At 37.5% G+C, this 15,579-nt stretch overlaps 1 protein-coding gene across 1 annotated transcript in view; it reads left to right on the top strand.

Annotated features, from left to right (window-relative positions):
* Positions 1–3,591: 3,591 nt before the first annotated feature.
* SLC9C2 (solute carrier family 9 member C2 (putative)) overlaps positions 3,592–15,579 on the top strand; it is a 104,138-nt gene continuing 92,150 nt past the window's right edge. Inside the window, exons 1-4 of the mRNA XM_048225364.2 lie at positions 3,592–3,727; positions 5,671–5,771; positions 7,885–8,013; positions 12,594–12,759. Coding sequence (XP_048081321.2) covers positions 3,592–3,727; positions 5,671–5,771; positions 7,885–8,013; positions 12,594–12,759 — 532 coding nt within the window. The remainder of the gene's footprint in view (positions 3,728–5,670; positions 5,772–7,884; positions 8,014–12,593; positions 12,760–15,579) is intronic.

Raw genomic sequence — 15,579 nt, 5'->3', positions numbered from 1 at the left:
TTCAGCTAAATAAATTATTGTTGTTGTTTTAACGTACTAAGCTTTGTGTCTGTTTGTTATGCAACAATATATAACATACAAATTTTGGACTCTGGAAGCAAGAAATTGACATAACAAACCCTAAAATATGTGATGTTGCCTTTATGGGACTGGGTGACAGGCAGAAGCCCAAAGGGTCTAGAGGAGAATGTCAGTGAAAGCCTGCAGACTGTTTAAAAGCCCCTAGGAGTTGATTAGGAGTTTATAGGAAAGGGAGGAAAATGTTATTAGAAGCTGGAGAAAAGGGGCTGTTTGTGATGGTGGTAAGTTCAATCACACTGTTGTCTAAGTAATGAACTCAATGATCATGCTAAGGATTTTTCTAGACGGTAGTCAAGTGCCACTTGGCTTTTTCTGCTGCAATGTGAGAGGAGAGAGATGAGCTGAAAAGGAACAGTTCAGTTTTCAAATGAAATATAAAATAAATCTAATGCAGCCAGTACTCCCTGGGTTTGAAAATAAAATTGTTTCTCATGCCTAGCCTTTTTAGATGGCAAAAATGTCTCAAACTAAGAAATGGATTCTGAGAAACGATAAAATCTCAGGTGGGATTGTGAGGTCATAAGACCGTAGAGATATCTAAGGTGGTGCCTCCTGGAACTGCTGAGACTTGAGATAGGCTTTCCCCATGCATCTAGGAAGATGACCTCTAGCTGCTGTAGGCAGTCATTGTCTAGCTAAACCAAAATGCAAAGATAATAGCTCACTGTCAGTAATGGTATATATCAAGCTTAGGAACCATCTAATTGGTCCTATCTGAGTCCCATGCCCATCCCTGAACCAATCATTGTATAGGAGGATGAGAAACTATGACTAAGCAGCCTTGTCTCAGTCAGATAATATAATCTATTATCAGAATATGGGGTTGGGGGAAACACACTGGGCAGCCTCTCAGCACTCAGCTCCTAAAGCTATCGTAGTCTACTCAGCTGGCTCTACCAAAACTGGTGAAATACAGATTTATTATTGCTTTTCTTTAAGCTCTATGGGAAAGACTGCGATGTAAAGAAATTCGATCATCTCTGTATTTTAGTTATGTTCTGTCCCTACAGGGCTATGTGTAATCTAGAGCCAACTATGAATTTTGTCCAAGGTTTCTCAAGGTATGAGGATTTTTCTAAAAGCCATGAAGAATCTGAATTTTGAAATGTGAAGCTTCATGAGACTTACCCGTAGGGTCTAGGTGACCCAAGTGAGTCTGAGGGGAAGCAGGATAGGACTCGATAGAAGGCGGAAGGACATTACTCAAAATGATGTGAAGTAGAGGAGAGAATTCAAGGTGACCAGTGGTATAGATAACATAAAGATGAAATAGAAGGGGTAGTGAACTTGGTAACTAGGAGAGTTAAGTAAGGGCATGGCAAAGAGTAAGGAATGGGTCTCTCAAGAGACAGCCTGTGAATAAGACAGCTTTTTTCTTTTTTTTTTTAAACATGGTCCTTGGGATTTATGGGCTGAGTGGTTTAAAAGAACCATACGAGACAACAACAAAATGTTGAAAGCAAATGTTTTGGAGAATGGTGTATGGGTACTAATGGTGGTTGCTACAATCAGGGTCAGACATAGAGCTGTTGACTAAGACTCTTTATAAAGTTTCAAGTAGGAATTGAGACTTTCGTTTGTCAAAGGTTCTTTGATATATAGTGGTGGAGAAGATTGATGATAGCTTTAGTAATCTCACTGCTGTGCTGTTATCCTTGGTGCCCCGGGGAACAGGATTAGACTAGTATGACAGAATGAGACAGTAGAATTCCATTGTCACAAAATAACCTCCTTGGTAAGAAACTGTAAATTGATTAACAATATTCATTTTTTAAAATTTGTACTTTGTTTTTAGTGATTAGATTTGAGGCAAAAATATATTAAGTTTGGCATCACAGAATTTGGGATACATTTGTCCTCCTATGAAGAGTGAGTAATATTTCTTCAAATTAAGGGCCAAAAGTGAGAAATTCCCATTGAAAAGGAAAGATAGGTAGAAAAAAGAGAAAATGGGAAAGGAGGAATGAAAATGTCAGATGGGAGGGCAGGCAGTGTTGAAGAGGATTAGGGCTGGAGGATGAAAAAAAAGAATATATATTTTAAAAAAACATATAGGAGGGTCTTCTGCCTACACAGTGAATAACCATTTCAGCTATTATGTCAGGCAAAGAAAATCAGTTAAAACAGTTGTGGGTATAGACAGCTTGAGCATTAACAAATTCAAGATTCCCTGGAACTGGATCACTTAGGTACTTCTGGGTTGGGGGTGGGGATGATGTATGTAGCCAATCAGAATGGAAGTAAGTTGGCAAGAAACCAATGGGAATTAGGCATGGAAATGCCTTTGGGTGTGATATCAGTTGGCAGTACTGTCCCTGGCAAACAGCCGCAGAGCTGAGTAATGTTCTTTGTGATTTTCAAGAGCCTTCATCTTGATTTCAACCCTGAACCAGCTGAGCCTTGGAAGACGGTATCTCTGGTCTTTGTAGTTTGGAGAACTTGATTTGAGAGTGATGCTGTAATGACGGGTGGGGATAGCAGGATGTGAGGATGCCAAGGACCTGAAGGGCTATTTGAGGGATAGGTCAAGTGATTTGAGGATGAAGCATTTTGAATCTCATTTCTGGCCCATTCCTGCTTCACGTCAGAATCATGGCTTCTAGAACAAATAAGTGCAAAACAAAGAACAAAAGATTAAATATTATTGGGGATACTTCAGGAACCTCTAGGAATTTTTAGATTAAGGATAACTGCAAGGAAACATAAACCAGAATAAGCCCTTCTCTGCACCACCACAGAGATGTTCTGCACAGCTGAGGGTTGGTACTGAGACTGAAATCGAACCTATTATTTATGTGCCAAGCCATGTGCCCTGTCATCAGGAAGGGGGACTTTTTCTAATTCGAATCCTCAATTTTAGTATTTTCCTTTGTTTTTACATTATTCACCCCCCACCCCATCCTGACCTTATCTGGTGTGACTCAACTTTGACCTCATTTCCCATTTTGGATTTGGAGGGGCCCAAGAGAGGGAAGAGGGGACATGGGATTGAAGTAGTAAAGGGGAATTCCAGAATGATTTGTACCCATAGAGGAAGAGGTCCCTCTCAAAAAGTTCAGTTGATTAAATATTATGGAGAGCTTATTATGGGCCACATACTGTGTGCACAGCCTTAAGGAAAAATAATGTCCAGCCCTGGTCCTTGAGAAACTCACTGTCCATCGAGGAAGGCAAACACACCCCTAGATAATACAATGATTAAGTGAAGAAATCTGTGCAGTTGCTGCCCTGTATATATGCAGAAGTGGGAGGAAGAAACACTAACACTGCTGTTGGTGTTCCTAGTAAATGCTCTTGGAGCAAGAGGTAGAACAGAAGGTATCAATGTGTGCCCTGTGGCAAGAAGAAATGTGCTCAGATCTGAGTGTGGTTCAATCTTAGGTAGAAAGAATGTGGATGCATTGGGACCTGGCAAGTCTCATTTTCTTTTTGTGTATTATAACAGGTTAGTCTGTGGTGGTGAAAATAATAACTCACACGTGAATTCATCAAATTAGGCCTGAAAAAACAATGTCAAACACGAACTCTTCCTTCTGGCTGCAAAGAGAAGGTAACAGACCTGAATTACTCTGCGGAAATTCAGCTGGCTACACCATTGTAAGTGGGCATTTCATAATGCTTGTGTGTTCCACCATTGTTTTGGGAGGTAGGTGGTCGTTTCTAAATTTCATCTTTCCTCTGCCCTCTGAACCTTTCTCAGTGCAGAAAGCGATCACAACTTCATCAAGAGAAGTCCAGTGAAACTGTAAGATGTGAACGAATGTGGACAGTGTAGCTTCATTGAATTATCAGTAGCGTCTCTACTCTGTTCCTTCCTTCAGTGGCATGTGCTGAGCACAGCAGAGTGGTAGGCAGAAGGGGAGTTAGACAATCCTTAACCTCAAGGAGTCCTCTTGCTGGGGAGACAGGTAAACGGTAATTACAATGCAATGGGGTTAGTTCAACTGTCAAGTTGTGGTCCAGAATCTCTAGTAATGGTCAGGAAAGCCTCGTGCTGCCTGTCTGCCAGGCTTAACCCAACCAACGTATATCTGGGATGAGGGAAGGGGGATGAGGGCAAATAGAACCCAGACACTTGTTTCACAATTTGCACAGTTGGTGTCATCAATTTTGTCCATTTTATTATGGCTTTTGATGTGATTTTACTTCAGGGAACATGCCACCTACTCCACCCCCTAGTGGGGAATTAGGAGAGACTTCACAAGTAAGGGCCTCTTAAATGATCATTAAGAATTCAATAGGTATGGTGAATGATATTCATGCAGATGAGATGCCAGACTAAAAAACAGAGGCACTTTATTCCCCAATTCAACACTAATGATTAGGGAAATTTTTCTAGTCCTCTTTATTTTTTTATTTTTTTATTTTTTTTAATAGTAATTTTTTATTATGTTATGTTAGTCACCATGCAGTCTATCCTTAGTTTTTGATGTAGTGTTCCTTAAAACATTTTTCTTTGGGAAAAAAGGTCAGATGCTTTAAAATCTTTTCTGGAATTGGGAAGACTATTAAAAAAACAATGAAGCAAACACTCATAAAAACTTCTTCCATTTTACTTATCAGAGAGTAAAATCACCTTCTCTGGGATGAGCCTTTAAAACACACACTGATGACACCGGTCCCCTGTGGTACTAGGAGGTGCTGGTGACCATGATTTCACCAGCTCTAGATTTTTGATGATTACATAGAGATAAATGCTCCAGCAGTAAAGGGCATTGCAGAAATCGTTTGAGAAATGTTCTTTAGCCCTACACGAAAGAAGTATTCAATAAGTATCTACTGATTTAGCTGGAAGACAGGAAATGCAGAATCTGGAATGCCAATGAATCTTGCCCTAGGCGTAAATTAATTGTATTATAGTCCCTGTATTGCTTCTGGAGGGAATGAACTGAATAATGTTGGACAGAGGAGAGAGTGGCAAGGCAGAAAACGCATGTAGGCAGAGAATAGCACGTGTCTTCTGTGACTTGTCTGGTGAAGGCCATTTTCCCTATAGTTAGAGCTCAGTTCAAAGTATTTCTGGCTTTTAGAACACTATAGAACATATGTTGCTGTAGTTTAGGATAAGTAATTACTAATAAAATGTGTACTATATATACGAAGTTTGGCTTTTCAAATTTCTTATCATCAGATCCACAGGGAGGACATTTGTACAGTGATGTGCCTGTTGGTGGGCAAATGGGAGATTGTTGGAACTTCAGTATTTTCCAGATTCACCTGTGACAGAGGCTTCATCACGCGTGTCTTAAGAGCCAGCATTGTCAATTGTTTATTCATAATGATGTGACACTCAAGAAGTTTACAATTAAATAGAGAGAGGGCATATTAAATGTTTTGAAACTATGCATTATGTCTAAATAACACATACATGGGGACGCCTGGGTGGCTCAGTCAGTTAAGCGTCTGCCTTCGGCTCAGGTCATGATCCCAGGGTCCTGGGATCTCGTCCCACATCCGGCTCCCTGCTCGGCAGGGGGCCTGCTTCTCTCTCTCTCTCTGCCCCTCCCCCCTGCTTGTGCGCTCTCTCTCTCTCTCTCTCTCCATAAATAAATAAATTTAAAAAAATAACACACACATGTATTTTTTCAGGATTTTTGAGGACCTTTTTAAAGAATTCTGAAGTCACTGTCTTGATAATTCTTTCTGTGTTAGGATTTGTGATAGGACAACTGGCTCACAATTCTGTTCAGGTAATGTATTTATGATAAATTAGTAACTTAAAGAACAAAGACCAAAATCAAGGTTTACTCTCACCCCTATCCCTGAATGTATGGAATTAAAAAAAAAAAATTTGAACAGCTGGGGTGCCTGGGTGGCTCAGTTGGTTAAGCGTCCAATCTTGATCTTGGGGTTGTAAGTTCAAGCCCTGTATTGGGCTCCATGCCCAGTTTAAATAAAAAAAAAAAAAAAAGTGTGAACAGCTACTGAAAAAAATTCATCTGGTATTATAAATTTTGAAAGTGAAAAACCATACAATAAAAGAGATGTAAATTAGAGGAGCTTAAGATAAAACACTAGTATGGAAGTAAGGAAATTTGGATTGCATTCTTGGGTTCTTCAACATCTGCTTTGGGAGCCTCGCTCTTTTTTCTTTCGCCTGGTGTATACAGGCTTTGTCTGTGCTATTGTCTGCAACACCTGTGGAGATGTTATCAATGGCAGCTGTTATTGTCATAATGAAACATGGTTACTCTTTCCTAACTGCTAGATTCAATACAAAATGCATCATATACTATATAATAGAGATATAAGAAAAATTGTGTTAATTTATTAACTCTTGATTTCAAATGAATAACAGTGTGATCAGTAATGATTTATCTTCACCCATTCTCTTGTTTTTTTAAAAATGGAGACGATGCTTGTATCTGTCTAGGATTTTAAAAGCCTCTTACTCTTCTGAAACACCCGCATTACGACTAACATCTTTTGAATGTTTGCTATGTGCCAGGCTCGCTTTAAAGTATTTTCTGTTTATTAGTTTATTAGCTTATTATTAATTCTTTTTTCCAGTGAAATATGGAGCTGTTTAATTTTAAAAATGTGTTTTATTGAGTATAATTGACACACCATGTTACATTAGTTTCAGGTGTACAACATAGTGATTCAACTTCTCTATATATTATGCTATGTTCAAATTAATATTAATTCTTGAGTTAATTCATTCACCTTCAGAGAAAACCAGTGGAAGTAGGTATTCTATCCTATATTACAGATGAGGAAACTGAGGCACAGGGAGGTTAAGTAATGAAGAATAAAATATTAGTTGAGCCAAAAACTTTTTAGTGTACAACCTTCATGATTTATGTCTTATATTCACAATGTGTGCTATTATCTATGTGTTCTTTTTCTCTACTTGATTCACGGAAGGACTTCATTATTTTCTTTAAAGACTTATTTATTTATTTATTTATTTATTTATTTATTTATTTATTTATTTGAGAGAGACAGAGAGACAGCGTGCGAGGGAGTGCAGGAGGCGGGAGGGGCAGAGGGAGAGAATCTCAAGTAGACTCCTGGCTGAGCAGGAGCCCAACCCAGGGCTCAGTCCCACAACTCATGAGAACCCAACCTGAGCTGAAACCAAGAGTCAGACGCTCAACCGATTGAGCCATCCAGGAGCCCCAACTCACTGAAGGACTGAAATGAAAAATCCTAAGCAAATATTTGTAAAATCACAAGTGCAAGTTTCCCTTTTCTGTCTTAACGCAAATTAGAATAAATATCTAACAGTCAAATAAAAAAACACTTATCTGTGAACACCTAAGGTCATGTCAGGCTATCACCTTTGAAAACACGGATTACATGGGGCGCCTGGGTGGCACAGCGGTTAAGCGTCTGCCTTCAGCTCAGGGCGTGATCCCGGCGTTGTGGGATCGAGCCCTACATCAGGCTCCTCCGCTAAGAGCCTGCTTCTTCCTCTCCCACTCCCCCTGCTTGTGTTCCCTCTCTCGCTGGCTGTCTGTCTCTGTCAAATAAATAAATAAAATCTTAAAAAAAAAAGAAAAGAAAAGAAAACACTGATTATAATACTTACCACAAGCAATGTTTGTGTCGCCCAGACTCACACAATTTTCTGGTGGATAGAGGACTGGACATATAACTCATCTGGACAGTCAGATCAAGAAATCTATAAAACCCTCAGGACTGGCCTTATAGATAACAGCTCATTACTTGCAAATTGGAATATACTAAAACTTAACATTGATTGCTATACCATCAAATTCTAATATCTCAAATTACCTAATACTAATTTCTAATACCTCAGAATGGCAGCCAACTATTTATTTGTCCTTGTTAGTTTAGGTGTACCAAATTGTCTACCCTCTTCTGAGAACACCAAGTTTTGCGCTTTATTGTTATTTTTCACCTATAATTATATTTATGGCTGCTCTGGATGTGGACTTTTGTATCCTCAAGAATGTGTTTTGGCAGGTAAGAATACATTTTAAAAAATTATGGTCAATCACGCTTATTTATGTTACCAGAAAATGTTTGTCTATAAAGAGGATTAACCATTCACAAATCTCACAGTTTAGTTGTTCCTACCCTCCTTATTCTGTGGAACCACTAATTAAAAGGAGTTGAGGGGGAGGCAGAAGGAATAAATATTTGCTGAATGACCACTGTGGTTAGGCACTGAGTAAATATCTCTATTTTACATGTAAACAAATTGTGGTTCAGAGGTCACAGACAAGGCTGATAATCCAGGCAGAACCTGGATTCCAATCTCACATCTGACTTCATCTCAACTCTATCTGTAGATTTGCCCATTTTCACTGCTAAGATTGTTTTATTTATGGCTTCTCTTTTTTTCTTCATCATGTTTAGCAGATGATTTTACTTTTTCTTTCAAAGAACATTTTATTTAATTTTATTCTGTACTTTTCTTAACACCTTGAGTTAGATATTAGTCGATTGATTTTTAGCTTTCTTATTTTTTGTATTTTGTACACTTAGGGCTTTAAATTTTTCTGTAACTACTCTTTTAGCTTCACCCATGTTTTGATTTTTAGTGTTTTTTTTTTTTTTAGAGAGAGAGGGAGTGCATGCATGCCCGTGTGCCTACACACATGGTGCAGGGGAGGGGCAGAGAGAGAATCTTAAGCAGGCTCCACGCCCAGCACAGAGCCGCAAGGGGCTCCATCTCCTGACCCTATTATCATGACCTGAGCTGAAATCAAAAGTCGGTCGACTAACCAACTGAGCCATTCAGGTCCCTCGTGATTTTTAGTGTTTTCATTATCATCCCAAATCTACCTAAAATTTTTACTATGCTTTTTTCTTTGACCCATTGATTATTTTTTTCTCCATGTGTGGAAGAATTTTATTAGTTTGTTTTATATATTTATTATTGAAGTATAGTTGACATACAATATTATATTAATTTCAGATGTATATCCTAGTGATTTGATAATTATATACATATGAAATTCTCACCATGAGTGTAGTCACCATCTGTCCTCATACAAAGTTATTACAATATTAATAATTACATAACATATTTCCTAAGCTGCACTTTTATCCCTGTGACTTATTTTATAACTGAAAGTTTGTACCCCTTAGGTCCCTTCTACTATTTTGCCCATTCCCCACCCCTTTCCCTTCTGGCAACCATCAGTTTGTTCTCTCTATTTATGAGTCTATTTCTGGTTTTTGTTTATTTATTTTGTTTTTTTTTTTTTAGATTCCACCATAAATGAAATCATATGATATTTGTCTTTTTCTTACTGACTTATTTCACATAGCACAATACCCTCTACATTCATCCATGTTGTTGCAAATGGCAAAATTTCCTTTTTTATGGCCAAGTAATATCCATATATATATATATATATATATATATATATATATATATATGCGCCACATCTTTATGCATTTATCTATGGATGGACACTTAGGTTGCTTTCATATCTTGGCTATTGTAAATAATGTTGCAAAAAACAAGGATGCATATATCTTTTTGAATTAGTGTTTTGTTTTCTTTGGATAAATACCTAGAAGTGAGATTACTGGGTCTTATGATACTTCTAGTTTTAGTTTTTTGAGGAATCTCCATATAGTTCTCCACAGTGGCTGCACCAATTTAACTTCTCACAACAGCACATGAATGTCCCTCTTCTTTATATCCATGTCAACACTTGTCATTTCATGTCTTTTTGATACTAGCCATTCTGACTGGTGTGAGGTGATACCTCATTGTGGTTTTGATTTGCATTTCCCTGATGATTAGTGATGTTGAGCATCTTTTCATGTGTCTGTTGGCCATCTGTATGTCTTCTTTGGAAAAATGTCTATTCAGGTCCTTTGCCCATTTTTAATTGAATTATTTGCTTTTAAACTCGTTAATTACTTAGAAGTTATTTAAAAATTTCCAAATATGTTTTATTATTATTATTATTTCTTTTATCACATTGTGACCAGATAATGTGTTTTGTATATTGACTCTTGTGATTTGTGGAGATTTGCTTTGTGGCCTTGTACTTCAATTTGCCAAAACGTTCTGTGTTTGCTTTATAAAAGTATATGTTTTCTAATTATTGAGTGCAGGGGTCTAAATTTGTTCAGTAAATTATTTCATTTATTATGAAGTTTGGTCTTCCATATCTTTTCCAGTGTGGTTTTTCAACTTAATATGAAAAACTTCCATTATAACTATGGATTTATCAATTTTTCTTTGTGATTCTGCCAGTTATTACTTTACATAAATAGAAACTCTGTTATTAAATGCCTAAAGTGTTGTTATTTTCCTAGTTACTGTTTTCTTATTATTTAGTTGTCCTTTTATCTCAAATAATGCTTTTTGCTTTCAGTCAATTTCATCTGGTGTAACTATAGTCATACCAGCTTTCTTTTGCTTAGTATTCACCTGCTACAATTTTTCCATCCTAATCCACTTTCAAGATTTTGGGGTCCTTATGTTTAGATGTCCTTTTGGTAATATATAGTTAGATTTTGTTATTTTATCCAGGTTGAGAATCTCTGCTGCTTTAAAAACTAGTTTAATATTTGTTGTGGTTAAAATTAGATTTAGAAGGGCAAAAGATTTTAAAAGATTTGAGTCCCCGAGGAAGATATGTGGACGGAAAATAGTGTTTGGAAATCTGCTCAACACCATAAGTCGCTGGAGAAATAGAAACTAAAACCATGGTGATATGTACCACTACATATCTATTGGAATGGCAACAGCAGCAACAATAACAAGCCTGATAATACCAGGTGCTGGTAAGAATGCAGTGAGAATACAAAATGGTACAGCCACTTTTTAAAAACAGTTTAGGAGTTTCTTATAAAGTTAAACATACCCTTGCCATCTGACCCAGCAATTCCACTTCTATGTATTTACTGAAGCAAAATGAAATCTTATGTTTACACTAAAACCTCTGTGTGAATCTTTTTTTATAGCTGCCTTATTCATAATCTGAAAAGTCTAGAAACAACTCAAATGCTCCTCAGCTCATGAATGAAAAAAACAAATTGTGACACATCTTACAATGGAATATTACCCAGCAATGAAAAAGGAGCATTAGGGGCCACAACATAGAAGACTTTCAGGTGCCTTATGCTAAGAGAAGGAAACCAGACTCAAAAGGCTACCCAAGTATAATTCTATTTATAGACCTTCTTTCGAGCAAAGGCAAACCAGTAGGTTTGGAGAACAGATCACTTGTTGCCAGGGACTGGGGAGAGGGAAAGGAGTTAGCTATAAAGATAGGTCAACATTTATTTATTTATTTGAGACAGAGAGAGACTGTAGGGGGGCTTTAGGGGCAGAGGGAGAAGGAGAGAGACTTAAGCAGACTCTGCACTGAGCACAGAGTCCAACATGGGGCTCCATCTCATGACTCTGAGGTCACAGCTTGAGCTGAAAACAAGCCAGATGCTTTAATGGACTGTGCCACCCAGGTGCCCTAAGGACATTGTTTGAGGTGATTTGTTTTGTTTCTTAATTGCGGTCATGGTTACATGACTGTATGTATCTGCCAAAACTCATATAACTCTATATCAAAAGAATGAATTTCACTGTATATAAATTAAAAATAAGTTTTAAAAAATCAAAAGAAATAGGGGTGCCTGGCTAAGTTGGTTAAGCATCTGCCTTCAGCTCAGGTCATGATCCCAGCGTCCTGGGATTGAGTCCTGCGTTAGGCTCCTTGCTCGGTGGGGAGTATGCTTCTCCCTTTCTCTCTGCAGCTCCTCCCGCTTGTGCTCTCTCTCTGTCAAATAAATAAATAAAATCTTTTAAAAAATTAAAAAAATTAAAAATCGAAAGAAATAGATTTGGATTTGATTCTCAATATAATTTTGTACTTTGCATTTAACATGCTTTTTTTTGCTTCTCATTCTTTCTTCCCTTCTCAATCAAGTCGATTCCGTTGTCTTTACCCTTTAATTCCTTCTTCTTGTTAAAAACCTTTTATATTCTATTTCGATTTTTGAGGCAGACACTGCTGATCGCCTATCTGATATGCATTCTCTCTTTCTTTCTCGTTAACAGAAACTTACTAGATTTTGCTTGGTATGGTAGTGGGCCCAGTGTAAATTATTCTATTTCCCAGCAATTGGTAGCTGTATAGCCTCAGAAGAGAGTGTAGCTAATGAAATGGATACAAACGTCTGTTGAATAAGGATTCTAGAAAGCCCTTAATAAGAGGTCCAAATCAGCCCGCATGTGCTTTTTGTCCTTTGTTTTACCTCTCTTTCTGCCTGCAGCCGTGCAGATCAACACTGAGGAAAATCGCATTCCATTGTAAGAACACTTTGATGTTGGCAACTATTAAGCTGGACTTGCAACAAGAAAGATTAGTGAATTGTTCTTGTAACAATAAGATAGAATAGAATCTCTTTTGTTTGGAAGGAAGGTTTCTTTAAGGCAGGTAACCTAGAATACCTTTTAAAGTTATTTTTCAGAGTAATTGTATAAAATATGTAACTAAGACCTGATTCTTAAGTAAATGCAGTCATGCCATCTTTAAATGTTAAATCTAATACTGTGTTATGAATTGGTTTCACAGGTCTTGTTAACAGGATTAATTAGCTTTGTTGTGGCATTCATCATAATTGGATATGTGGTTCTGAAATTCAATAGAGATTTGTGGGATTTGCAGTCTTCCCTACTCTTTAGCATGATTCTTGGGATGACAGATCCTGTTCATTCTGTGAATTCACTGAAAACTATTGGTATGTCAGATTTATTTCTCTCTCTTACCTTGAAGATATAGAGATAAATTATTTTCTTTTGGTCTTGTATTTTTTTTTTTTTTGCATGATTTGTGCATCCAGCAGAGTAGATGGTTATGCTATTTTTCTTGGAGATGGGGCACTGATGGACTTGAAAGATGCAATGCAAATAAGGCAACCCAAGATCTGGGATAAATAGCACCAATTTTAATCTCAAAGAATTTTTTCAAGAAGAAAAGTAACTTCTCTAGAAGGTGATAAAAATTAGCATTCTTATTCCATTCCACTGAATTCTAAGCCTCAAGGTAGAAACTCTTCCCTACTCCCAGTGAAACTTTTCCAAGGCCTTACTACCTCTTGTTAGAACAGCCTCCCTTTTAATGTGCCCTCTTACTATTACTATTTAACATAGTACTGGAAGTACTATATTAACATAGTACTGGAAATCTTAGCCTTAGCAATCAGACAACAAAAAGAAATAAAAGACATCTGAATGGGCAAGGAAGAAATCAAACTTTCTTTCCAGACATGATACTCTATGTAGAAAACCCAAAAGACTCCACCAAAAAGTTGCTAGAACTAATACATGAATTTAGCAAAGTTGCAGGATATACAATCAATGTGCAAAAGTCTGTTGTATTTCTATACACCAATAGTGAAACACCAGAAAAAGAAATCTAGGAATTGATCCCATTTGCAATTGTACCAAAAACAATAAGATACCTAGGAATAAAGCTAACCAAAGAGGTAAAAGATCTGTACTCTGAAAACGATAGAACACTTATGAAAGTAATTGAAGAGGACATAAAGAAATGGAAAAGCATTCCATGCTCATGGACTGGAAGAATAAACATTGTTAAAATGTCTACACTTCCCAAAGCAATCTACACATTAAATGCAATTCCAATCAAAATAACAACAGCATTTTTCGCAGAGCTAGAACAAACAGTCTAAAGTTTGTATGGAACCACAAAAGACCCTGAATAGCATCCTGAGAAAGAAAAACAAAACTGGAGGCATCACAATTCCAGATTTCAAGGTATATTACAAAGCTGTAATCATCAACACAGTATAGCACAAAAACAGACACGTAGATCAATGGAACAAAATAGAGAACCCAGAAATGGACCTACAACTATATGGTCAACTAATTTTTGACAAAGCAGGGAAAAATATCCAATGGAAAAAAAGACTGTCTCTTCAACAAATGGTGTTGGGAAAACTGGACAGCCACATGCAAAAGAATGAAACTGGACCACTTTCTTACACCCTACACAAAAATAACTTCAAGATGGATGAAAGACCTAAATGTGAGACAGGAAACCATCAAGATCCTAGAGGAGAACACAGGCAGAAACCTCTTTGACTTTGGCCGTAGCAACTTCTTACTAGACACATCACCAGAGGCAAGGGAAATGAAAGCAAAAATCAACTATTGGGACTTCATCAAGATAAAAAGTTTCTGCACAGTGAAGGAAACAATCAACAAAACTAAAAACTAAAAGGCAACCTATGGAATGGGGGAAGATATTTGCAAATGACCTATCTGATAAGGGTTAGTATCCAAAGTCTATAAAGAAATGAACACCCAAAAACCAAAAAATCCAGTCAAGAAATGGGCAGAAGACATGAACAGACATTTTTCTGATGAAGACATCCAGATGGCTCATAAACACATGAAAAGATGCTCTGTATCGCTCATCATCAGGGAAATACAAATCAAAACCACAGTGAGATACCACCTCACACCTGTCAGAATAGCTAAAATTAACAACACAAAAAACAACAGGTGTTGACGAGAATGTGGAGAAAGGGGAGCCCTCTTACACTATTTGTGGGAATGCAAACCAGTGCAACCACCCTGGAAAACAGTATGGAGGTTCCTCAAAAAGAGAGCTACCCTAGACACAGCAATTGCACTACTAGGTATTTATCCAAAGGATATAAAAATGCTGATTCAAAAGGGTACATACACCCCATGTTTACAGCAGCATTATCAACAATAGTCAAACTATGGAGAGAACCCAAATGTCCACTGACTGATAAATGGATAAAGAAAGTGTGATGTATATATATATACAATGAAATATTACTCAGCCATCAAAAAGAAAGAAATCTTGCCATTTTCAACAACGTGATGGAGCTGGAGTGTATTATGCTAAATGAAATAAGTCAGAGAAAGTCAAATACAGTATGATCTCACTAATATGTGGAATTTAAGAAAGAAAGATGAACGCATGGGAATGGTGGGGGGAAGGGAGAGAGGGAAATAAACCATAAGAGATGCTTAACAAACAGAACAAACTGAGGCGTGATGGAGGGAGTTGGGTGGGGGGATGGGATAGATGGGTGAAGGGTATTAAGGAGGACACTTATGATGAACACTGGGTGTTGTATGTAAGGATGAATCACTGAATTGTACTCCAGAAGCCAATATTGCACTGTATGTTAACTAAGTAAAATTTAAATTAAAAAAAGATTGAAAAACCACACAAAAATTTAAAAAGTATATACACCCACCCCCAAAAGAAGAAGAAGGAGAAGGAGAAGGGGAAGGGGAAGGGGAAGGGGAAGGGGAAGGGGAAGGAAGGAGAAGGAGAAGGAGAAGAAGACGAGCAGGAGGAGGAGGAGGAGGAAGAGGAGGGAGGAGGAGGAGGAGAAGAACTGCCTCCCTTTTGGACTAGCTAACCATAAGCAGATAGTGGAAGAGAAGTAGTTTATTTAAAAGAAATGGGTAAGAACCCATTCAATAATAGCTTATTCCCCAGAGGGTTTCAGGTCCTGCAGTACTTCCCCTCTTATTTGGTAAAAGATGATTTC

The sequence above is a fragment of the Ursus arctos genome, unplaced genomic scaffold (assembly GCF_023065955.2).
Source record: "Ursus arctos isolate Adak ecotype North America unplaced genomic scaffold, UrsArc2.0 scaffold_2, whole genome shotgun sequence".
NCBI classification, from domain to species: domain Eukaryota; kingdom Metazoa; phylum Chordata; class Mammalia; order Carnivora; family Ursidae; genus Ursus; species Ursus arctos.
This window is presented reverse-complemented; position numbering and strand designations above follow the sequence as displayed.